Source organism: Pavona decussata, unplaced genomic scaffold, assembly GCF_977016875.1.
Source record: "Pavona decussata unplaced genomic scaffold, jaPavDecu1.1 SCAFFOLD_245, whole genome shotgun sequence".
Classification (NCBI taxonomy): domain Eukaryota; kingdom Metazoa; phylum Cnidaria; class Anthozoa; order Scleractinia; family Agariciidae; genus Pavona; species Pavona decussata.
In genome coordinates, this window is record NW_028145650.1 from 591,442 (window position 1) to 612,209 (window position 20,768).

Here is a 20,768-nt window from a genome sequence, read left to right on the forward strand (position 1 = left end):
TTATCTATCTTTCACAAACGTTAACTTGTCGCCTTTTTTTTAAGAAAGCGCCAGAAAATTAATTTTTTAAATAAATTACTTTCATGTACACAGACACTCAAAAACAAGGAAGTTACAAAGCAGTTCTGTTCCCAGAGGGGAAAAAGCTAAAGTACACAAAAAAGTACAAATTATATGAACGAAAATTAAATGATGATGTACTTTATTAGCCTGAATTTTCATTTTCCCAATATCCCCGGCCTGTGTCATCAATCAAAGTACAACACTTTGAAAGAGGTCATTTAGCCCCTCGTAAATCAACCTTTTTGTCGATCGCAACCCATTGACAGTTAATTAAACACAAGAAGAAACCAGAAAGCTTTCAACAAAAATGTCTTACCGCGTCGCTGCGCTTCACCTAGCAACAAAAGAAAGACAGATTGTAAAGAAGAATCAACACCTGAATCAAGACTGCAACAACACAGCAACATGACATGAGACACAATTTGGTCGCTAACGAAGTGGAAAACTTATTATTTGGATTACCCATTATCTCTCAATCGCCTTTCTAAGCTTTCAGTACATTTACACTTTCAGTACGAATTTTGTTCTCCACCAAGACAACCGATATTTTTTTACAACAAAACTGTCGGCTTGACCTGTAGAAATTTGGGGCCAGGTTGTTCGAAAGCCGATTAAAAGTTAGCCAGAGTTTTTATGTCGCTTTTTTTCCTGACTCGTTAAAAATGTTCTTGTTTACAACTCAGTTAATTTTAACTAACCCAAGAAAAGTTTAAAATAAGTCAAAATACTTTGGAAGAATCAAAGTTCATAGTAACTATATGCGAGGATAAGCTTGGTTTTCAACAACTTTTTTTGCAAGGTAACTAACAATTCTTCTTATCCTGGATAATTCCCATTCGCGAAGCACGTTTTCCGGGTTAAAAAGATTCTTTCGATCGAGATTCTTGAAGAACATACACAGCCATTATATCAAAAGGATTTCGAGTCGTAGAGTGCGTGTGAACACAACATTAGAGTGATTTTAATAGAATCGCGTTTACGGCGACCGACAATGTAAGATCCGCGTTTATGTTTTCTTGAAAAAGTCAGTACAACTCAGTTTTACTGGGAAAACACGTTCTTGTGGTCATTTGTGTACTCATTTCTTCCCTTTGCCATGAACGTCCCATTTGACCTCTCCCACCCGACCCCTTAATCGAGGAGTCTCTCTTCCCCAGTGCTACGCGTCTGTGACCATTATATTTTGGCGGGAAAATCTCTTGCCACCCGCGACCTCAGGTCCTCGCCGGAAAGAAAGTTATCTCGGTTTTGTCCTCGCGGCTTTTTCCTTTTTATTGGCAGCATTCAGTTGTTGATTGTTTTGCTTGTTACTTATGCTGTAACCTTTCTGCTGTGTGCTCTGGTAACTGACGAATTCAGGATGTATTCGCCCAAAACCCATACTGTTCGCTTGCCATACTGCCATGTCTCTGGATACTGTTGAGTTTGTTGAATTGGCCAAAGACCGAACTTGTAAAGGAAGGCTTCAAAATTGGTAAGAAAGCAGTAGAAAATAACCTTTCCACGGAATTCTAACTTTCACTTCAAGAATCCAAAACTGTGCATTGATATGTGTGGCGTGTCCAACTGCCATTTTCTGTTGAAAACAGAAAAAAAAACCAAGATTCACGTTGGCCAAGCACTCGATGTGCTAAGGCCAGTTTAGTTTTAAACTCTCGAGCTCGTTTGGTATCGTATGTACTTTTGAAAGCTCTGAAACATTTTTGGGGATCTTTTAACGCTTAAGAACTCAATCTTTTCTGCGAGTCTAGTCAGTAAATGTAATTCCGAGCTTTACGCGTACACGTGTACAGTGTACCCATATTGGTAAATCATACGGGTGCCGTACAGCCTGTACTGTAATGATAGAACTGTTAAGATGCGTGAATTTTTTTTAACATTTTTACGATATTCTTTTCATGATCACTTGTAACGATTCAGCTCTTTCAGTGCAAGATTCTATCTTTAATTTGTCAAGGTAGATTAAATCATGTCTTTTTGCAGAATTCAAATGGACTTGAACGATTTTGTCAAACATGGGGCCAGAACGAGGGATGGTAAAGCTCCATATTCCTTCAATACACCAACTACAAGTAGTTTATCCAGCTGGCAAGCCGAAAACGTACACAAACCTACAGCTTGGGAAAAAGTGCTTGAAAGCTCTAGAGAATGTAAACATCCCACTCTATTGTCAGAATCTGGACAGAAGGTTGTCAGGGCAATACGACAGATTTACACAGCACGCCAACCTATCAATAGCCAGTACACACCAAAGCAAGGTTTGTTGTCAGATTAAAATTTGACAATTCTGTATTACTTGTTTGCTCAGGTGACAGATTTGGAGAAGGAAGGAATACCTTTATCCTTTGTGCCTTATTAAACGGCTAAAACAGGCTACTTATGTTACAGATTTTTAGACAACCACAATTACAACAGGGCACTTCTATATATTTTTTGTTCATTTCCAAACAAAACTGATTACCCATAGTTTGGCACATACATCGGAATGCGAATGTTGGTTCGTCGTAAGAATTTTTATGATCGTTTAGCAACCCCTTTTTTTAGCTTTCTTGATTCTATATAAGGTCTATTTAATTTCATTCACCTCGCTGTTTCTAGCCTCAGAATACTACCTCCAAGAATCGAAGAATGCAACAAGAAGACAACTCTGTTTTACTGAGGATGGCAAAAACGATTCACAGACAGTGAGTTCAGACCCTCCCTGTGGTATAAGGCAAAGGTTGCAGGCTAACATGAAAACAACTACAAGGTATTGTGAAACACCTCATCCTCGCTTTGAACAACCCAGTATGCGAAAGGCAGGTCAAGATATTAGACATCGTGAAAACAAAGCACTGGGTACTGTCAACAGCCGAACGTTTCACATTGTAAACACAGGGCTGCTTTTTTAAACACCCTTATTATATTTCCATCCTGTCATGGAGGTAACGGCCAATCCGAACTCTCTTAATGCCCATGCTTGGCAACTGCCTCACAACAACATTATATTTTTTTGTAACCGCTTTAGGGATTTACCTTCATATTCAAACAAAGAGGAAGAATCGTGTTACTTCTCCAATACAGGTATTTGAATAACATTATTTTGATATTTTAAAGTCACTTTGCCAGTTGGCAGCCTAGTCTAGCAAGGAGTTGAGGTTTTGCATTTCCATCTCCAAAAAATAATGGCGCCTGTAACTGCATGGTTTCATTTTGGTCGTTTTAGAAACAGTGAGTGAATGAGTATGTATCTCATTTAACTTCCCTCCCATTCTCCCACGAATGGCCTTTCCCCCCACCCCCCCCCCCCTGTCGTTTTTTCTTGTGATTCGGCAAGCAAAGAGCTCCAGCTATATTGGGACAAAACCCATGATACTCATTCTTTTCTTCTTGTTCTCAAGACGAATTTATAAACAGAGAAGGGAAGAACGATGCAGCAAAGCATAGTCTCGTCGCAAACAAGAGAAAAGCTCAACAGAGTCCTATCACAAGTTACTTCCAAAAAAGGAAAGACGTTCAAGAGAATGAAGTCAAAAGAGTTAAACTGGGAAATGTTGGTAAGATCAAACCTAATTAATTTTTTCTATCACGTAGTTGAAGAACATGTTGATCACGATGATTTATTCCTCATTTTATTACCTTATATGATTTCATCAGTAATGAATTTCAATTACTCTCCCCTTTTACAGCCATGACAGAATGTTAAAATACCTGTGGATTTTTTTCTGCTTTTAAATTTCCTTTGTATTAGTTATACAGGCCAAAATCAGTTTCCAACGCGCTCTATATAAACATTAAATCGATACTAGATAAGAATGCCACAAAAAACAACACGAAATATACGTTACAAATGAGCAATACACAGACTTAAATGATTGAAGGAGACACTTGCTTCCAGGGCAGAACGAAACGCGGCTAAAGACGAGCGACAAAGTTTCCCGAACAAATGACAGTTACCAAATGAGTTCAAAAAACGAAAAACAAATGACTTGCTATACAAAAATGTGGCAGCAACATAGTTAGTTTCCTGCAGGGGGCAGATTCACGGAGAACTCTTAAATTGGTTTGTTTCTCACAAAAGTCTATAGTTGGACTAACAATAGCATACTGTTAAGAAACAATACTTAAGATATAACTTACTGATTAAGAGGGCTTCGGGAATCGATTGTCCCCTGGTCGCTTTTTTACACACACATGTATGAAAATAGTGAGAGCAAATGAAAACCCTTGAACTGTATCACCTACTCCTTTAATTTGTCCTGGTCTTACCAACTGTACACAGAAGATTCCCAAAGGGAACAAGTCAGAGACAATCAGACTGGAGGATTCAGTAGAACAGAACCTGTGAAATTCTCGTCGATGAGCCAAAGTCAAAGAGAAGCTTTTGAACAGAGCCTCAAATCAGCAGAAGAGGTCGCTTGCACCTTGGTGTATGAAGGAGGATGGTCACTACTGAGACCCAAAAAACAGGTGTGTTAATACACAATTGATATTTAAGGTGGTGTAGCAGATGCTGCGACTCCATTTAACGTATTAACAAATTTGTAGTTTATCTATGACGACATTCAGTTTTAATGATGAAGGATGCGTACGTACTCCGGAGGCTGATCTTTCCCGGCGACACTATAAATGAAATATTATTGAAATATATAGATTTCTCCTGGGGGGGCTCTGAATTCCTGAGTTAAGGGATTTATACCGTATTCCGAAATATTAAAAGCTACTCTAAGGTATCATGACCAGGTAGAGATATAATGCCATTTATTTGTATGTTCGAGCTGCTTCTACAGATGCTAATTGTCAAAAAACACAATTGTATCTGGACCTGAAACTCCGGTTTACCAAAGCCCTGCCTTCCTAAGCACTCGGCGACCGCCGCAGTGCTTAATTCCTGTTAAAAGAAACCATTACTTTATTTTGTGACATGTCGATCACTTTTGTAGAAAACAAAGAAACAAGCGGAGGATGTCACTGGCAAAAAGGTACCGCAGATCAAGCATTTAAATTAGAGCATTTTTCTCAATTAACCCTGTCACCGAATTCCTATCAGACCGTCCCAATTTGTGTTACAGTTGTGCAATGGACGGTATATTTATAACAGGGAGAAAATGTCTATGGTCACGTTATTACGCATGTAGGCCTGCATACAAACAAGCAATGGCTTCTGAAAAAACATTGAAGCCCAGCATTAACTGACAATTGCAGAATTTTATCATAAATAAGCACCTAAAGTTTCAGTACCTTACTAGCCAGGGCCTCACATTACTCAAGACTCCGCTTTCCTCTAGCCGAGCACCTCACAGTTTTCCTTGTGCTGACACTTACTGTAGACAGAATAATTAGTCCAAATGAAGTATGTGTTTCTTTACAAAGGTTGTTGGGATGGTTATAGCACTGCCTTGGACTGAGGTGACACCAATTACCACTGATTCTACACAGCGCCGTAAGAGTAGACTTACCTTCGTTGAAATATCTCTTGATGCTGAGAACGAAACTTTGGCAATGTGGTGCAGGTACAATGAAAACAGATAGTCAGGGAGCAGACACCCGAAAATAGGCGTTACGCTCAACCTTCACCACAGAAAAGGTTTGAAACCTGATTTTGGTAGAACAAGTCCTCCTGAACAATGCCAGCTAGTTCGTAGAGATGAATTGGGGTATCAGTTACGAGTAATGGGTCGTTTTTGTTGTGCAAGATACGATTTAGCATGAAAACGAGGCTTACAAACATATCTGCTTATATCTGTTCCAATTTCCGTGAAATCCGACGGAAACTTATAAATAGGTTACGTATCAACTACATGTTGAATACTACATCGTTTAAACAAGCCTAAGGATATCACTTGACCTGTCACGTGACATTTAGAGGGGACACCTTTTACTAGAATATACATCATTTCCTTGGTTAGTTAAAGTTTCTTTACCGATTTCAGATGTGATGTTATCTTTATAACTAGTTTATTTTAAATGGAATCAGTTATCAACCTGTACGTTTCTGAACGCATAATTTTAGGAAGATGATTCTCTAGGGAAAAACATGTGGCCTTAAGTCGATGATGTGCATTCGAAAGTAAGATTCTACTATTCGCTGAAAAAAATATTACACAGGGCCGAGTTGTTTATATTCTTCACGAAACTGTGGTTCATATTTCGAAACTCAACCAAGATAGCCAACCTCAATTGTATTCTGATGTAGATAGAGGCCAACTGCCATGCATTCGCTAAGAAAACTACAGGGACAAGACCGTTCAGGCAATGTTTGGTACTTTATTTAATTCCCTACTGAGAAAGGACTTTAAATGATAGTCCTGTTTACATTCTTCTTTGCTTTTTTAGACTCGTACCGTACTTCTGTGAGTAAGAGAATCGATAACAATATGTGGTTAATGTTCAGTCAGAATGTCAATCAGAATCTCCAGAGTAGTCCACCAGAGATACTCCGTGTGGGTTTTTACACCATTCAGTGTCAGCCATGCAGAAAGATGACTCAGTGCAAGATAGTCCAGTGCTGTTACTTGAACATTTACTCTGGCATCGAGACTTTTTGCACTGACATGTTGTTAATTCCAGCAAGCTTCTTGGTGCTGGCTCCTTGGTCATCAGAACTGGCTTTAAAATGGCGCCTTCGTTGTCCCATCGGTTGTCCTCTGGCGGGGGAAGATGCTGCAAGTCCTCGATGGAGCTTCTCCAAACGATAGTTTGATAGTTGGCACGTTTCAAATGTTGAAGCAGACTGTCTGAAGTAGGGGGTAGTGTCTCACTTTTCTGCCTTTTCTGGCAGAACAAGACATACCTCAACTCGTCTGAAGTTCTTGGTTTCTGCTTCGGGCATGTGTATAGATCACAGATGAAGGCTTCACATTTGGTCACGGTTTCTTTTTCCATTCTTCGGTCTCCCAAGAGGCCGAGACTTTCTTCATGCTGTTGACTCCGACAGAGCATACTGAATGAATTCTTCTTGCCAATTCCTGAGAAGGCACTAGTTGTATCGCATCCAGTCATCGCATGAAAGGCTGGAAGCGCTCTGCATAGTGTCTCGCGGAGTTTTCGGGATGCATCATGCACTGGATCGATCGAAGTTGATCTTTGACGCCAATTCTAAACCACATTTCTTCACAATTGATGTCATTAAAGTGTGCTACGCTCAGGACAAGAACATCAGTGTCCGGTGATTCAATTACAATCCTGGAATCAGGACGTGAGGCATGTTTGGCATGTAGAAGTAATCTCGTGTCTCCTTCCTCAAGGTTTGACTTCAGTGCTGGTACGTCTTCACAATGATTGGTCGTGATACACACAGCTCGTTCACCATCTTTGAAGCCTCCACCAATTACGAGTTTCTTGTTTCCCGGGATCTTTTGTTGGCCACGTTTGCATAGTGCATCCCGTCAGAAAGTCACAGAGATTGACCTTGTTCTGTGGATTTGCAATGTATTTTGTCCATTGCTTGGGGACTGGGGTAAACGGGCTGTTGATTTGAACTTCGAGGGCACTTGATGATCCTCTCCTCGCTCGCTCTCCTCCTTTAATTGAGCTTCCCCAGTACTGATCAAATGCCATGTGGACCTCACTACAGTTATTGTGAGAAAGTGGCGCTGTAATGATTGTGTAGTATTTGGATGCCATGTCACCACAAACGTAGTCGCTCCACCGGACTTGGTAACCTGTACCATACCCATGCCATCTATGATGTGAACAGTTTCTTGCGTCGAAACGTGCAGCCTGGGAAGAATGCTGAGATTGGTCTCCAGCATCGTGGCCAGGGCACTTTTGTTGGTCTTCCGTAAGCGTGCGAGAGCGCATGGCACTGGCGAGAGCTCATAGCTAAGAACCTCCTTCCAAAGATTCCTCCCTTGGACTTGGAGTCTGCATTGATGGACTGCTCCAATGCCATATCTGTCCATACTTAAGAAAACGGCTGCCTGGAACGGTTCACAGCATGGTTTCCGGCGGCAAATTCCTGATGAATGCTAGGATGCTTGCTTTCTAGCTGCTTCATATCAGCTATGTAGACTGGGAGCCAGCGAGCATAGTTGTGTCGACTCATGGCAAAGAAATATGGCGTCATGGCTGTTACAGATGAAAGGTGCAAGAACCAGTTTCTCGTTCTTGCAGCTTTGATGAACTGTAGAAGCATGATTACCATGGAAATATATTCATCACAGAAGGCAAACAGCTTGGACTTTGATCTAGCTTCCGTCTTGAACACGTTGAACAAGGATGTTAACTCCTCCATTTCATGCTCCAATTCACTAACTCTTTCTGTTATGGTTGCCTTAGCTGCCACAGCACTTCTGCAAGCTTCGATCTTCTTCATCAGGACGTCTTCATTGGTTCGCTGATCATCTCCATGATTAAGGCTATACCATTGTACAAAGGTATTCCATAGCAAACGAAACAGTCAGCTTGTGCGCACGGACGCCTCTGTTGTTTGACTTGCTTTTCATCGGGGTGGATGTTGTGGCAGTCGCATACACACCAGACTCTATCAGAAGATCCTCGAGGCCTGAATTCTGATACTTCTTTCCAAGCATCGACAGGAAATTTAATGCGATGTGAAAGCCACTAAGTCTTATCACAGTGTCTGAAAATTCGTCGATCTGGGAACTTCAGTTGGATTTGCTTTGCTTTGGCGTAGATGGCAAGATCAAATGTAATAACACAATCTTCTTGGCCTAAGCTTGAGCTCATCTTTTGGGCATGCTTCATAACTGTGTAAACTGTGCTTTATTCTGTAAAGGAACCGTCAATCGTAGGACAATATCCAATGTTACTAGCACATGGAATTTCTGGGAACAAAATAGAGTTGAAACCACTCCAGCTTGGAACAGGCTGATTTGCTGCTGGTACTGTAGTTGTCGTCTGCACTAGACTTGATGGATTCAGAGGAAGAAGAGCCCGGGTAACATCATTGTTACTTGCTGTTGAATACGTTGCACACTGGCCGTTATACCACTCTTTGTCGATCGAGTTGACATACTCTGTTACAACAGGTCGTCTGCCATGTGCTGGACAATGCTGTATCTCATACACACTACCAGACGCCTGCAAGGATCGTCTTCTCGTTCCGTGGTCTGCCACCGCAGTTGATTGTGGTACTGGTCCAAATTGCCGCCGCTGGTACACAACCATAGTTGTCGCATGGGTCGTGTTTTTTCCATCCAGAGTCTCTTCGTTCAAGTCGTTGTTGTCTGCAGCTATCTGCACAAACAGCCCTGGGGATATATTTGATGGTACGATTGTCTCATATTCCTCTGCCTTTACCAGAACCTCGATGGCACTCTGGTGTCAACTGCCTGTAGTTCATCGTAGGAGGAACAATGACCCATTCGATTTAATAGGGTGATAAGCACTTTGGATCCTGTCAGATGTTGTACAGCAATTGCAAGGCTTATCTATTTTGGTAGCTTCACTCGGGCATTTGTGGCACATTGTACGATGTCTTGAACGATGCTTAAGACACGTCTTTCGTCTTCTGGTCTATTACATGAGCTTGAACGGTCACGTTCCTGATGATTAGGCTCGTCTGCAGTTATGATTAGCCGTACTAACCAGCTGCGTATTTATAGCATGGCTGCTACTGTCATCTGCTTTCTTCTCTGAATTAGTTGCTGCAGCATTCAAGACATATTGAACTGATATTCGACTTAAATGATCTCAGGCTTGCTTTTGCCAAGTGGCTGATGAAACACGATTCTACCTTTAAAGTATTTCTGCAAGCGCAGTTTCAGCCGCTGTCTGGTGTAACCATCTGCATTCACCCCTTTCTCCTCCAAATAAAACCGGTACTTTGACAGAAGGGATACCATACAAAAGCCAGTGAAGAAAGAAAGAAAGAAAGAAAGTGAAGAAAGGGTACTTACAGATGGAACAGCAACGCTACAATGTAGGCCGCCATGTTGGATGCTGATAGCCTCGATCTGGATAAGCACGAAATTGAGGCTACCGAACACCGCGTGCTATTTTTACTTCAAAATACCGTAATCCCTAATCAAGGGTAAAACAAAAACAAATTGCTCCTGTTATAGTTTTAAATCCTAATATACCTTGCATTATTTTTAGCAATTAATCATTTATGAAGCAATACGTTATTACATAAAAGTCCTTCTTGACATTGATTTAGGGTTTCCTGAATTGGATGTATATTTAGGCATAAAAAATTACCGCCCTAAATATTCAAAAGCATTTAACACTCAGCACATTTCAAAGGTAAGAATTTGTTATTTTTATCTGTTTATTTCTGTTTTCAATCAAATCTTAAGTCGGTTACATGCAAAGAAAGTAGGCAATTGCATCCACAAGCGCTTCAACTCGTTTTTTGGGTCACGTGACAGGTTACGTGATATCCTTAGGCTTGTTTAAACGATGTAGTATTCAACATGTTGTTGATACGTAACCTATTTAGAAGTTTCCGTCGGATTTCACGGACAATAGAACAGATATAAGCGGATATGTTTGTTAGCCTCGTTTTCATGCTAAATCGTATCTTGCGCAACAAAAACGACCCATTACTCGTCACTGATACCACAATTCAACTCTACGAACTAGCTGGCATTGTTCAGGAGGACTTGTTCTACCAAAATCAGGTTTCAAACCTTTTCTGTGGTGAAGGTTGAGCGTAACGCCTAATTTCAGGTGTCTGCTCCCTGACTAAGAGAATTTAAACAACGCTGCGCATACTAAGTAAAATCTAAGCTACCTCCTCATAAAGCTTGGCTTTCGTGCGACTTTGTCACCTGCTACACAATCTAGCAACTGGTTATAAGTTACCCAATTCATGGAGCCCTATAGCAATAAGTATCGTCTAAAGGTTCCACGTGCACATCCCGTTTAATCCAACATCCTGTCTCGTTTTAGGGGTTGTAAAGAATAGGAAGCTGGGACGGTGAAAACACATTATCGTTATTAGCTCTAAGATACCGTAAAATTCTTTATGCTTCCAACCCTTTATTTGTTCTTAGTTGGTGATGAGTTCAATTTACAGAATAAGTGAACTACTCCGGCACTAATTCATACTAATAAATGACTGCACATTAAGTCCACTGTTTTAGTTTTCGATGTTATTGCTTTTGCAACTTTTGTGTCAATTATTAACCTTATATCTTGAAGGGAAGTGGTGGACAATTTAATGACTTCCTCGACAACAAGAAAAATCTGCTACTCTGCCCAGACGATTGTTCGGTATTTTGTGGAAACGAAACATAATGATGTAAGAAAAGGTGAGCGACTGGCTTGTGCCTCTGTTGAAAATAAAAATCCGGACTCTTAAACTTAATATTATTCCCCAGCAACTTATCTGATCTACACTAATTTTCAGGTGTGTCAAATGATGTTCATCACTTTTGATTTTTGTTTATTTGTTTTTGTTTGTTTGTTTGTTTGTTTGATAACCTGGACACGCAGTGTCGTATTTGTTTCCATTCTGGTCTGCTAGTATAACATTAAGTTGAAGTTGGTTTTTGTTTTGTCTTCAGTTTGCCTACAATGGCGCCTTCTTGATCCTAAATTGGCTGCTTGGTTGCTCAACCCGGACCATCCACCCCAGTCATTTGGTGAAGTCCTCACATCTGTTCAACTTCGTCTTCCACAGGTATGCGTACCTGTGTGCATGTTGCTTAATCACTTACATAGGATATATATGCCTTAAAACATTCCATTTTCAGTATGAAAGTACAGGCTAGTAAATGTACGTTTAGTTTAGGACAAGAATTGGCAGAGTTAAACGGTATGGGAAAAGAACGAAATCCTCCGAGGACTTTCGGTCTCCGAAGATATAGCCGAAGCCATAACGTTTAGCACACCAATCGGATCGATTAATGTTTCAACTGGCTTCTGAGTTACAGGGAAACTTTTGGAGAGCCATTTCGAAATATTACTAATATCTCAATTACCCTTTTATTAGGTTGATCAAATTTCATCCGTGAACGAATCGAAGGTCTGGTTCGCCAAGCTGCCATTTCTTTGTTTCTTGGTTCCAGTGACAAACTGTATACAGTTTATTTAAAGATGTATTTGTTTCTAAGTTCTCCCTCCCTCTCCAGAAGTAATTATTCCTTTTTATTACTTTAATCAGCAGGATAAAGAAGACGATGGTATGATTTGTAAGGATATTGCGATGCTAGGCCCTCTTATGTTGAAGCAATATAACAAGCTTAAGGTAATGTACAAAACCTATTCCTCGGTAAGTTCGACTGATAGAGCATGGACAGCTAGCTAGCTTTCACCTGAGAGACATAAAAAGATAAATCACGCTAAACAACACAACAGACGCAAACAATCTAACAAACCAATTAGAACTTTGAAAAATACATGTAAATATTGTCTAGCACGAGAAAAAACAAACGACAGTAGGCTGATACCTTTTCCCTTTGTTCTTTGAGAATGTGTCGCGATTCTGCTTAACCTCTGCACAGCGTAAAAGCAAAGGCCAATTACTTTCGACGGCCCATTTGAACTGTATTTCCGTGTGGCATGCGCAAACAGAAAATGATAAATTAAGTATGTACTTCTAAAGAGTATGCATTATGCATTTGCACTTGCAAGAGTATGCATTATGCATTTGCATAATGAGTGTGCTTTATGCATTTGCTATTTCAGATGCTGTCCCTTTGGGAACTGTTTATCAACATAGAGACTCCACTTTGCTCGATGTTAGCAGGTATTGTCACTGAGAGATAACATTTATACTACGTACGGAAATATTACTGTCTGACGACAAATGATTTTCTTCCTCGTTCTTATTTGGCTCTATGATTCGTTGTTTCCGGTCTAAAAACAGCGAGTTTCAGGTGAAAAACAATTCCAGAAAGGAAAGAAGAGGAGACTGACACAATTTCCACTCTGCTCTCCTTATTCGGGTTCTTTCATCTTTTTAATTCCCTACTAAATTTTTAAACCATCCACGATAGATTGTGTTAAATAATAACAGCAACAAATTAAGTCTTCTCTGCACGATTTGTTTAAACTCCTTGTGGTAACTCCTCGTTTTTATTCCCTCTTTAGTGATGGAGACGCAAGGAATTAGTATTAATTCCCAAATCTTGATTGATGCAAGCACTACTTTAAAGGTGAATTCATATTCAAATTCAAATCTGTTGTACTTAATTGTGTCTTCTACAATTTGCGGGCCCGTTCCTTAACTTGTATTTTTACTTTTCTTTGCAGTTGAAAATTCAAAAGGTGGAAGCAGAAGCCCACAAGGTAAAAACCTATAACAAATAATTCATTTATTAAATGTGCTCCTATACCTATGCAGTAAAAACTGAAGTAGTTCGTTGTCACGATTTAACCTAGTCGTGGTCGGCTCCCTTTTCGACTTATCACTACCAGTTACGATTTGTTAGACCATTACTTAGGATTGTAAGAGCCAAGAGAAGAACATCACCTTTCGTTCCCTACATTTTAAACTATAGATCCCGTCGGCTCTTTCAGCTGATCCAATAAGACAGTGGGAGGTTGAGGTGGCGTTAAACAAAGAATTGTTGCGTGTAAAACCAAGTATTAATATTGAGGAATCAGTACTCGAGGGACTAGTCTTTTCCCACTTCTTTTCATAACGTGGAAAAACGTGGTTTAAAATTAGCTCACAACGACAACAGGTTGTATTTTATCTCCTTCATAGGCTGCGGGGCATCCTTTTCTTATTAACAGCCCACAGCAATTGAGAGAGGTAAGCAAACGTAAGTCTTTATTCGTTTAAGTTAAAACCCATGCAAACAAGAAATGGTTACATTATTTAATTGCCGAGGACATACTCGGTGCTATCTGTGAATTGCTTTCTGCTTTAGATTTTAACCCAGCTTCTTCACTAACAAGCCTTTGAGAGTCCCCTATTACCGTCACAAATCTACCACTAAGACAAGTATCTCGCTTTATCTGACTTAACGTTCGGCTTTAGTTTGCCTACTTGTAGGCTAATCATTGCAAACTATTCTTGACACCATGCAGGGACCATCGAATATAATATGAGTGATATAGAGTATCTAGTAATGGGGAAATGTACTCAATCCCACACAGCCTTCGCAAGAAACGACTAGGAGCATCAGCACTCCCACAGTTGTGTTTATTTATATAACAAGTCTTGTTTCCACGTGCGTTCGAAAATTTAGCAAGTTTTTCTCTGAAACCTCTCAGCTCTTGATAAACTGGTAGTCTCATCAAGGACAATCAAGAACATTGCTCGTTTCAAAAGATTGTTTTGCAGTCAGCAAAGTAAACTTGTAAAGGAGGATTTTCAGTCGTTTACACGAACAAGCATAACTTGTTATGAATACCACAACAAAATACTCGTTCACTCTTTCAGACACACGAACAATTTAATATCGTCACAAAGACCTGTGAAGTAAAACGTCAGTCAAAACGTTCTGCATTCACCGCGAAAAAATTGTCAAGGAAGCTTACCTGTCGTTCTCACGGGCAAATTTCACTTACCAATGAAAAATCGTCAGGGAAAAATTGTTCACCCTTACACACCTAACAACCAAAACTTGTCAAAAAACTCGTGTGGAACCAGCCTAAGCCCTGGGCTTATATTCAGCTCACTTTTTTAGGGCCTTGGCCGGTTCCCAACGGCAAGTTTTACTTAACAAGTTTTCCATGATGACCAAGTAAATTTCTAGTCCTGATTGTGCTTCCACTGGTACAGGTTATTTAGTTTTCAATCCAGCTCTTTGCTTTGTACCTTTTTTGTGCTGAAGGTGTTGTTTGAAGAGCTGAGACTTGATCAAAAGTGCAAGAAGAAGTTAGCAAGAACATCAATCAAGAATCAAAAGTCTACCTCAGAAGCTGTGGTTGGTCGATTTCATATACTTTAAATGCCTTGAACTTGCATAAGTATACCTGCAAACATTAAGTTACGCTGTCTTCTTCGTCGACCATTTCGCAATTAACTTCCCATGCGCACAACTGCTTACACTGCGTCTGTTCTCACTTGGTCACCATTAAACGTTCGGCTTCCTGGAAAAGTATACTGTTTCCACTTTTAGTTGTAGAAACTTACTGATTAGGCTTATCATGGAGAGGGGGGAAGGAGAGAAAAAGGAAACTTCTTAACAGAAAAACGAAGTGCCTCTTTCTTCATAATCAGAAGCCAAGGATACCGAATTTGGTCTGAGATTGCACTCAAATTTAATATTCAGTAAACAGTACAACTTCAAGGTTGCAACGATTACTGAAACCAAATCTGGTAATAATGATTTATTAACTTACCTTGTTTTCTCCTGTTGCGTTTTTCCCCAGTTGCTTCATCTCCAGGAGATTCACCCTTTACCAGAACTTGTTCTGCAGTACAGACATGTATGTCTCATCGCTCTTATTTAAGTTCAGCTACAATAAATATGTACGCACATTTCTGTGGTCTGGAAGAGATTAATGAGTAGCTATTTCTATTTCTTGATCAACAGCTAGTGAAACTAAAGTCGACATATTTCGATGGAATTCTTTCTCACGTCAGTGAGGTATGAACAGTGTTCTTTTGCACATCACATCGTGAACAAGTTCTTTGTGTATGGATTTCTGTGTTTTTTAAGTTTGATCGAATTCTCGAGCTCTTGTTATTCTTTACCCTTGCCTGACCAAGGTTTCTTCATCTGAACAACTGTTTTACTTGATAATTGTTTTTTGCTTCTTTTTGATCAGGGAGTTCTGTTCACAACCTGGTAAGTTAGAGATACCGTTCAATACGTATTTGATTCTACTTTACTTTTTTTTTACCGTAATTACTAATTCTGCTATATTTTCTGCTTTAGCCTACCGAAGGTTCAGTATATTTACAACGATTTGCTGCTATGGTCGATTTACGTTGTTTGTCAGTGTTCATGTTCTGAATGTAAATTCTTAAGGGGAAGTATCAAACGAATTTGATGTAATTTCAAAACCCAAGAATGTTTGTCTGTTCAGACAGGAACAACAAAATAATTGTCTAGTTTTGTTATAAATTATCAGCCCAGTGCAATTAGTGCCTCTGGCCAAAGAAAGAGTAGGTTGCAATGGATTAAAACTTGAAAACTGTTAGGCTAACGTTTTTCAAGTTCTCTCATTTTTTTTTTGTTTTGTTTTGTTTTGTTTGTTTGTTTCTAAAATACGCTAAAAGAGATCAAGAGACTTGTTCCTTTCAAGAATTGAGTTGATTTCTTTCCTCTCGATATTCTGGAATTATTTTGTAGCTAATTAAAGGTCTAAGGACACTACCCTTTCAAGTGTTTCAGTGAAATTCAGTTGAGTGGAAAGTTTCTTTTATTTTAGGGACCAAACAGCTGCAGCCACTGGGCGACTTACCTCAGCCAATCCAGTAGGTCCTCTTTTGTTTTGTTTATATCCAGATAACGTTACGTTTTACTATGTTAATTCAGTTAGCCTCACACCATGTCTGCGTACATTTTAAGCCCATGCTACGTTTCTCAAAACAGAACCTTCAAGCTATCCCTAAACAAGTGATAGAAGTCACTGGATTGAGAAAACAGCTCATCGTAGGTAAGATCTTCAACTGAAAAGGGAAACGAACATATCAGGTTACGGTTTGTTCAGGGACAGCAGTAACAGTTAATAACGCTATCTTCCAGTGAGAATTAATCAATTAATTAATTTATTTATTTATTTATCTATTTATTTTAATTCAAGGTAAACCGGAGGAGGTAGTGGCCATTTATGCCCGGGATGCATATAGGAGTCGACAGGGCTGGTTATTGCTTGCAGCAGGTTAAGTTGTTCATTCCTTAAGCTTTAAATTTTTCATACTTTGAATTCTGAATCGCTTACAAGGAAACAATTGTTATTTTAGAGAGGTCTTTGAGGAAAGCTTCGAAACAGTTCCGCCCTTATTCGATATAATCCCGTTTAGAAACTGAGTAAAGCAGGGAAGCAAACACGCGCGTCGAGTACATAAACATGACAATGTAATTTCAACAGTCCTCCCTATTGTAGAACAAAGCTTGTTCGAGTCTTTTCCATTTGTTAAAAGTGGCCAACCTCTCCTTTGGAACGGACACTGCGTTCACGAAAGGAGTCTCTCCTAAGTTTGTAATGAAATCTCTTTCTTGTTTCGTCATAGATTTCCAGTCTATTGAGCTTCGTTTGCTATCACATCTATCAGAGGATCCATCTTTGATACACATCTTCAATAACAACGAATACGCAGACGTATTTACAACGCTCGCTTCACAGTGGTACGTACATGTCATACAACAAATTGTGGCCTTCAGACGAGAATCTCAACTCCACATTGTTTCTCTCCACCCAAAATCATAAATGGGGACCGAGAAGTAATATTTGATTTGTTTCATGTCAACCTCATTACGGAAAAGAAAATTCGTATTGGAAGTGAAATATATAAATTCGCATATTTGAACTGCAGATGAAAGAATTAATGTTAGAAGAAATTAACAGTAGTGTCACAAGAAATTGACATTCGAGAGAGCGTTAATTTCTGTGCCCCAAATTCTGACTGATCGACATGGCATACAAATTTTGACTCTCATTACGGTATTTAATTTTTCATTTGTATCATTGCGTTTGTTTGTCGCTGTAACTGCATGGACAATGCCTTTCTCAACATTCAGTTTTCAGTATATTAGCGAAAAGATGTACCCTTTGCATAATACGAAACCTTAAACTTACGTAGTCTTCCATTTCATTCGAGTAATGTAAGTCTGACAATAATATCAAATGAACAACATGAAGCAAGGAAAAAGTTTGTGCACTTTGAAGTCAGTCAGGTTTTCAAAAGTTTTCATGTTAGTAGAGCAAAAAGACCTTCCTTTTGCTAATTTCAATATGTTTTAAAGCTCAATCATGAGTACGTGCCTGTGAGTTGAAACTTTGTTTGAACACTTTTACAAATCAAGGTTGGGAAAAAGATGCGAAGAGGTACAATTTCAAGAGAGGGAGAGAACAAAACGAATTGTGTATTCCGTTATCTACGGAGTTGGTAAGAAGAGGACTCGTGTTTCATTAATAATATTTCCCAAGTTTTGCTTGTAGTGGTTTTAGAGTCATTTCAATTGTTTTTTCCAGTCTTCATGTAATTAAAAATATTTAAATATAATGGAAATTAAATAAAAAATGGTTACATTTATATGCTAAGAAACTTTTACGTGCTGTTTTTTGAGCATAGTGAGAGCATTGTCTCTCATCCCTCTCTACTATTTTTTATAAATACCACCAACTTCTAGCGTTTGCATTGACGTTTCCTTGGAGGAGAAATTAATTCAAGTTGCATGACATATCATACCATAAGTGGTTTAAGTGCCTTTTTTAGAGTAAGTGTCTAAAAGCTCCTTGTCTATTTGATCAACAGGAAGTGAAAAACTTGGGCACACGCTCAAAGTGAGTGCAGACGAAGCAAAGGGATTTATGGAGAGTTTTCTAGGTGTGTTGGTAATATAGAAACAAGGTCTGAATTATTGTTAGCATAATGTTTTCTTCTCAGCAATTGGGGTCGATAAATGTTTTAAAAATGAAGAAAAACATGCAATGTGTTTTACCTGGTCAGTGACAATGAAGAAGCGTTTACACTCAAAGTGGAGCGTAATCAGTATTGTAAGCTTAATCATTTGTTTCATTTTTATTTGAAACATTCCAGGACGATTTCCACGAATAAAAGAATTCACCAGACAAACTATCGAAAGTTGCCAAGCAAATGGTTAGTATTTATTGGTTTAAATATACAGCATAAAAAGCTCCCAGCCGAGGACTTGAAGCGTTAGAAATATATTTGGCTTCCCACAAAAAAGTTATACATGGCGCTCCGAAAATGACATATTTTTTAAGTTTTATCACTGTGATCTACGACTGGTCCTGTTGGGTGTCAGTAAAACGCGGGGTCGGGGTCGGGGTCGGGGTCATTTTTTTTCTTTTTTCTTATTTATTTTTTTTTGTTTTTGTTGTTGTTTTCTTTTTTTTTTTTTTTTTTTTTCAACATCACAGGTCATTTGTGGGTCAAATAAGGATCGAAGCCAATATAAAAAAGTTAAGTCTCTAAAGCTTTCTAGCTTATGATAGGTCATCGGTGACAACACTCGATTCTGGCGGACTTTGGTTCCGTGAATTGACTACCTTTTATTCTTCCAAGAAACTAAATGAGGCAAAAAATACAAGGTACGAGACAATATATTTCCTTGAACTAACAAATTCGTGAACTAGAATGTGCATGAACTTACTATGAACACCCCCGCCGCCTTCCATGATCGTGCTCGTTTATTTCCGAGAATGAAATAAACATGCGTTCGAATTCCTTTGCAAACCTCGGCATTTGAATGGAATATAGAACATATCTCTAGAAATCTTTCTGAAAAAGACAATTCATGAATTTTTCAGCAGCGATGTTTTATGAAAATTATTTGACATCGGATTTCCATACAAACACTGTTATTTCAAGCCTGTTTGCCTACTCGTCAAAATGGCGTCGAAAACCGTGATAAGGCCTATTTACATGTCAGTTTTGATGTCGGCAATGAGATTTCAGAGTTCTCGTAGAAATTTCCCTAGTTTATTGACGGTATAAAACTATGAATTTTTCTTTATATTACAGCACAAGTATTTCAAGAATAACAATTGTCTCTAAAGTATTTTGAATCGTTTTTTTGTCAGTCAATACGTCTTTTTCGGAAAGATTTCCAGAGAAATGTTCTATATTCCATTCAAATGCCGAGCTTTACAAAGGAATTCGAACGCATGTTTATTTCATTCTCGGAAATAAACGAGCACGATCATGGAAGGCGGCGGGGGTGTTCATAGTAAGTTCATGCACATTCTAGTTCACGAATTTGTTAGTTCAAGGAAATATGTTGTCTCGTAACTTGTATTTTTTGCCTCATTTAGTTTCTTGGAAGAATAAAAGGTAGTCAATTCACGGAACCAAAGTCCGCCAAAATACGGAACTGTATCGAGTGTTGTCACCGATAACCTATCCTAAGCTAGTAAGCTTTAGAGACTTAACTTTTTTGTATCGGCTTTAATCCTTATTTGACCCACAAATGACCTGTGATGTTGAAAAAAAAAAAATAAAGAAAAAAATAAAAAGAAAAAAAAGAAAGAAAAAAAAAAGAAAAAAAATGACCCCGACCCCAACCCCGCGTTTTACTGACACCCCTGAAATAAAAACAACACACATCGAACTTACGTCACAAATCAGGTTTCACTGAGATATTTTTACATTTTTTTTTAAAAACAGAAATGGACGGTGAGCTTATCAATGAAACGGGCAATGAATTTCAGATTTTAAGCCCTTGATAAAGGATGCTGAACAGCTTTTTATTAAACCCATTTTGAAATCACTGCAAGTTGATCCTTGCAATCTGTGCGATTTATTCCTAAATTGCACCATTTTTTGATCTAAAAGGCATCCTTTCATTAGCCCATCAAAATGGAAATGAAGTAACAAAAATGGAATGTAATTTTGACAATAAAACTGTGATTTCAAAATAGGTGTAATAAAGTGGTAATTGAACTTTGTGTCGTGCAATTTTGGTCTGAAATCATGCGTGTGATTTCAGATCGAACTCGCGCGCGATTTTGAAATCACGCGTATGATTTCAGACCAAATTGCACTCCACTCAGTTCAATTACCATTATATATTCGTCCAACAAAAATGTGATCTATAGTTAGAGGTATTTCGAGTTTCGTATTGATAAACCTGCTGACTATAGTTATGAAGAGGTTACGAAAGCTAGTAGGCAAAAGATTATTATGATACGAATACATAAAAGTAGCGATAGAAAAATAATTAATA

At 38.9% G+C, this 20,768-nt stretch overlaps 1 protein-coding gene and 1 pseudogene across 5 annotated transcripts in view; one reads left to right on the forward strand and one right to left on the reverse strand.

Moving 5' to 3' along the window:
• Positions 1 to 1,267: 1,267 nt before the first annotated feature.
• LOC146457180 (DNA polymerase nu-like) overlaps positions 1,268 to 20,768 on the forward strand; it is a 30,226-nt gene continuing 10,725 nt past the window's right edge. The window contains exons 1-26 of one of the 4 annotated variants that reach the window (XM_085092210.1): positions 1,268 to 1,537; positions 2,047 to 2,321; positions 2,662 to 2,812; positions 3,071 to 3,126; positions 3,444 to 3,599; positions 4,325 to 4,512; positions 4,986 to 5,024; positions 5,416 to 5,555; positions 11,152 to 11,261; positions 11,517 to 11,632; positions 12,116 to 12,199; positions 12,640 to 12,700; positions 13,045 to 13,109; positions 13,207 to 13,242; positions 13,664 to 13,711; positions 14,739 to 14,831; positions 15,280 to 15,336; positions 15,444 to 15,497; positions 15,679 to 15,698; positions 16,285 to 16,330; positions 16,449 to 16,512; positions 16,660 to 16,737; positions 17,090 to 17,204; positions 17,883 to 17,965; positions 18,335 to 18,406; positions 18,620 to 18,679. In XM_085092210.1, the coding sequence (XP_084948336.1) occupies positions 2,054 to 2,321; positions 2,662 to 2,812; positions 3,071 to 3,126; positions 3,444 to 3,599; positions 4,325 to 4,512; positions 4,986 to 5,024; positions 5,416 to 5,555; positions 11,152 to 11,261; positions 11,517 to 11,632; positions 12,116 to 12,199; positions 12,640 to 12,700; positions 13,045 to 13,109; positions 13,207 to 13,242; positions 13,664 to 13,711; positions 14,739 to 14,831; positions 15,280 to 15,336; positions 15,444 to 15,497; positions 15,679 to 15,698; positions 16,285 to 16,330; positions 16,449 to 16,512; positions 16,660 to 16,737; positions 17,090 to 17,204; positions 17,883 to 17,965; positions 18,335 to 18,406; positions 18,620 to 18,679 (2,260 nt within the window). In that variant the 5' untranslated portion in view covers positions 1,268 to 1,537; positions 2,047 to 2,053. The remainder of the gene's footprint in view (positions 1,538 to 2,046; positions 2,322 to 2,661; positions 2,813 to 3,070; positions 3,127 to 3,443; positions 3,600 to 4,324; positions 4,513 to 4,985; positions 5,025 to 5,415; positions 5,556 to 11,151; positions 11,262 to 11,516; positions 11,633 to 12,115; positions 12,200 to 12,639; positions 12,701 to 13,044; positions 13,110 to 13,206; positions 13,243 to 13,663; positions 13,712 to 14,738; positions 14,832 to 15,279; positions 15,337 to 15,443; positions 15,498 to 15,678; positions 15,699 to 16,284; positions 16,331 to 16,448; positions 16,513 to 16,659; positions 16,738 to 17,089; positions 17,205 to 17,882; positions 17,966 to 18,334; positions 18,407 to 18,619; positions 18,680 to 20,768) is intronic. The other 3 variants (XM_085092212.1, XM_085092211.1, XM_085092213.1) reach the window with 3 other exon arrangements.
• Positions 6,250 to 7,845, reverse strand: LOC146457181 (uncharacterized; annotated as a pseudogene). Its single transcript, XR_014858573.1, has 3 exons — positions 7,453 to 7,845; positions 7,352 to 7,397; positions 6,250 to 7,312 (listed from the first exon to the last, which is right to left on the reverse strand). The product of XR_014858573.1 is annotated as an uncharacterized LOC146457181 (transcript).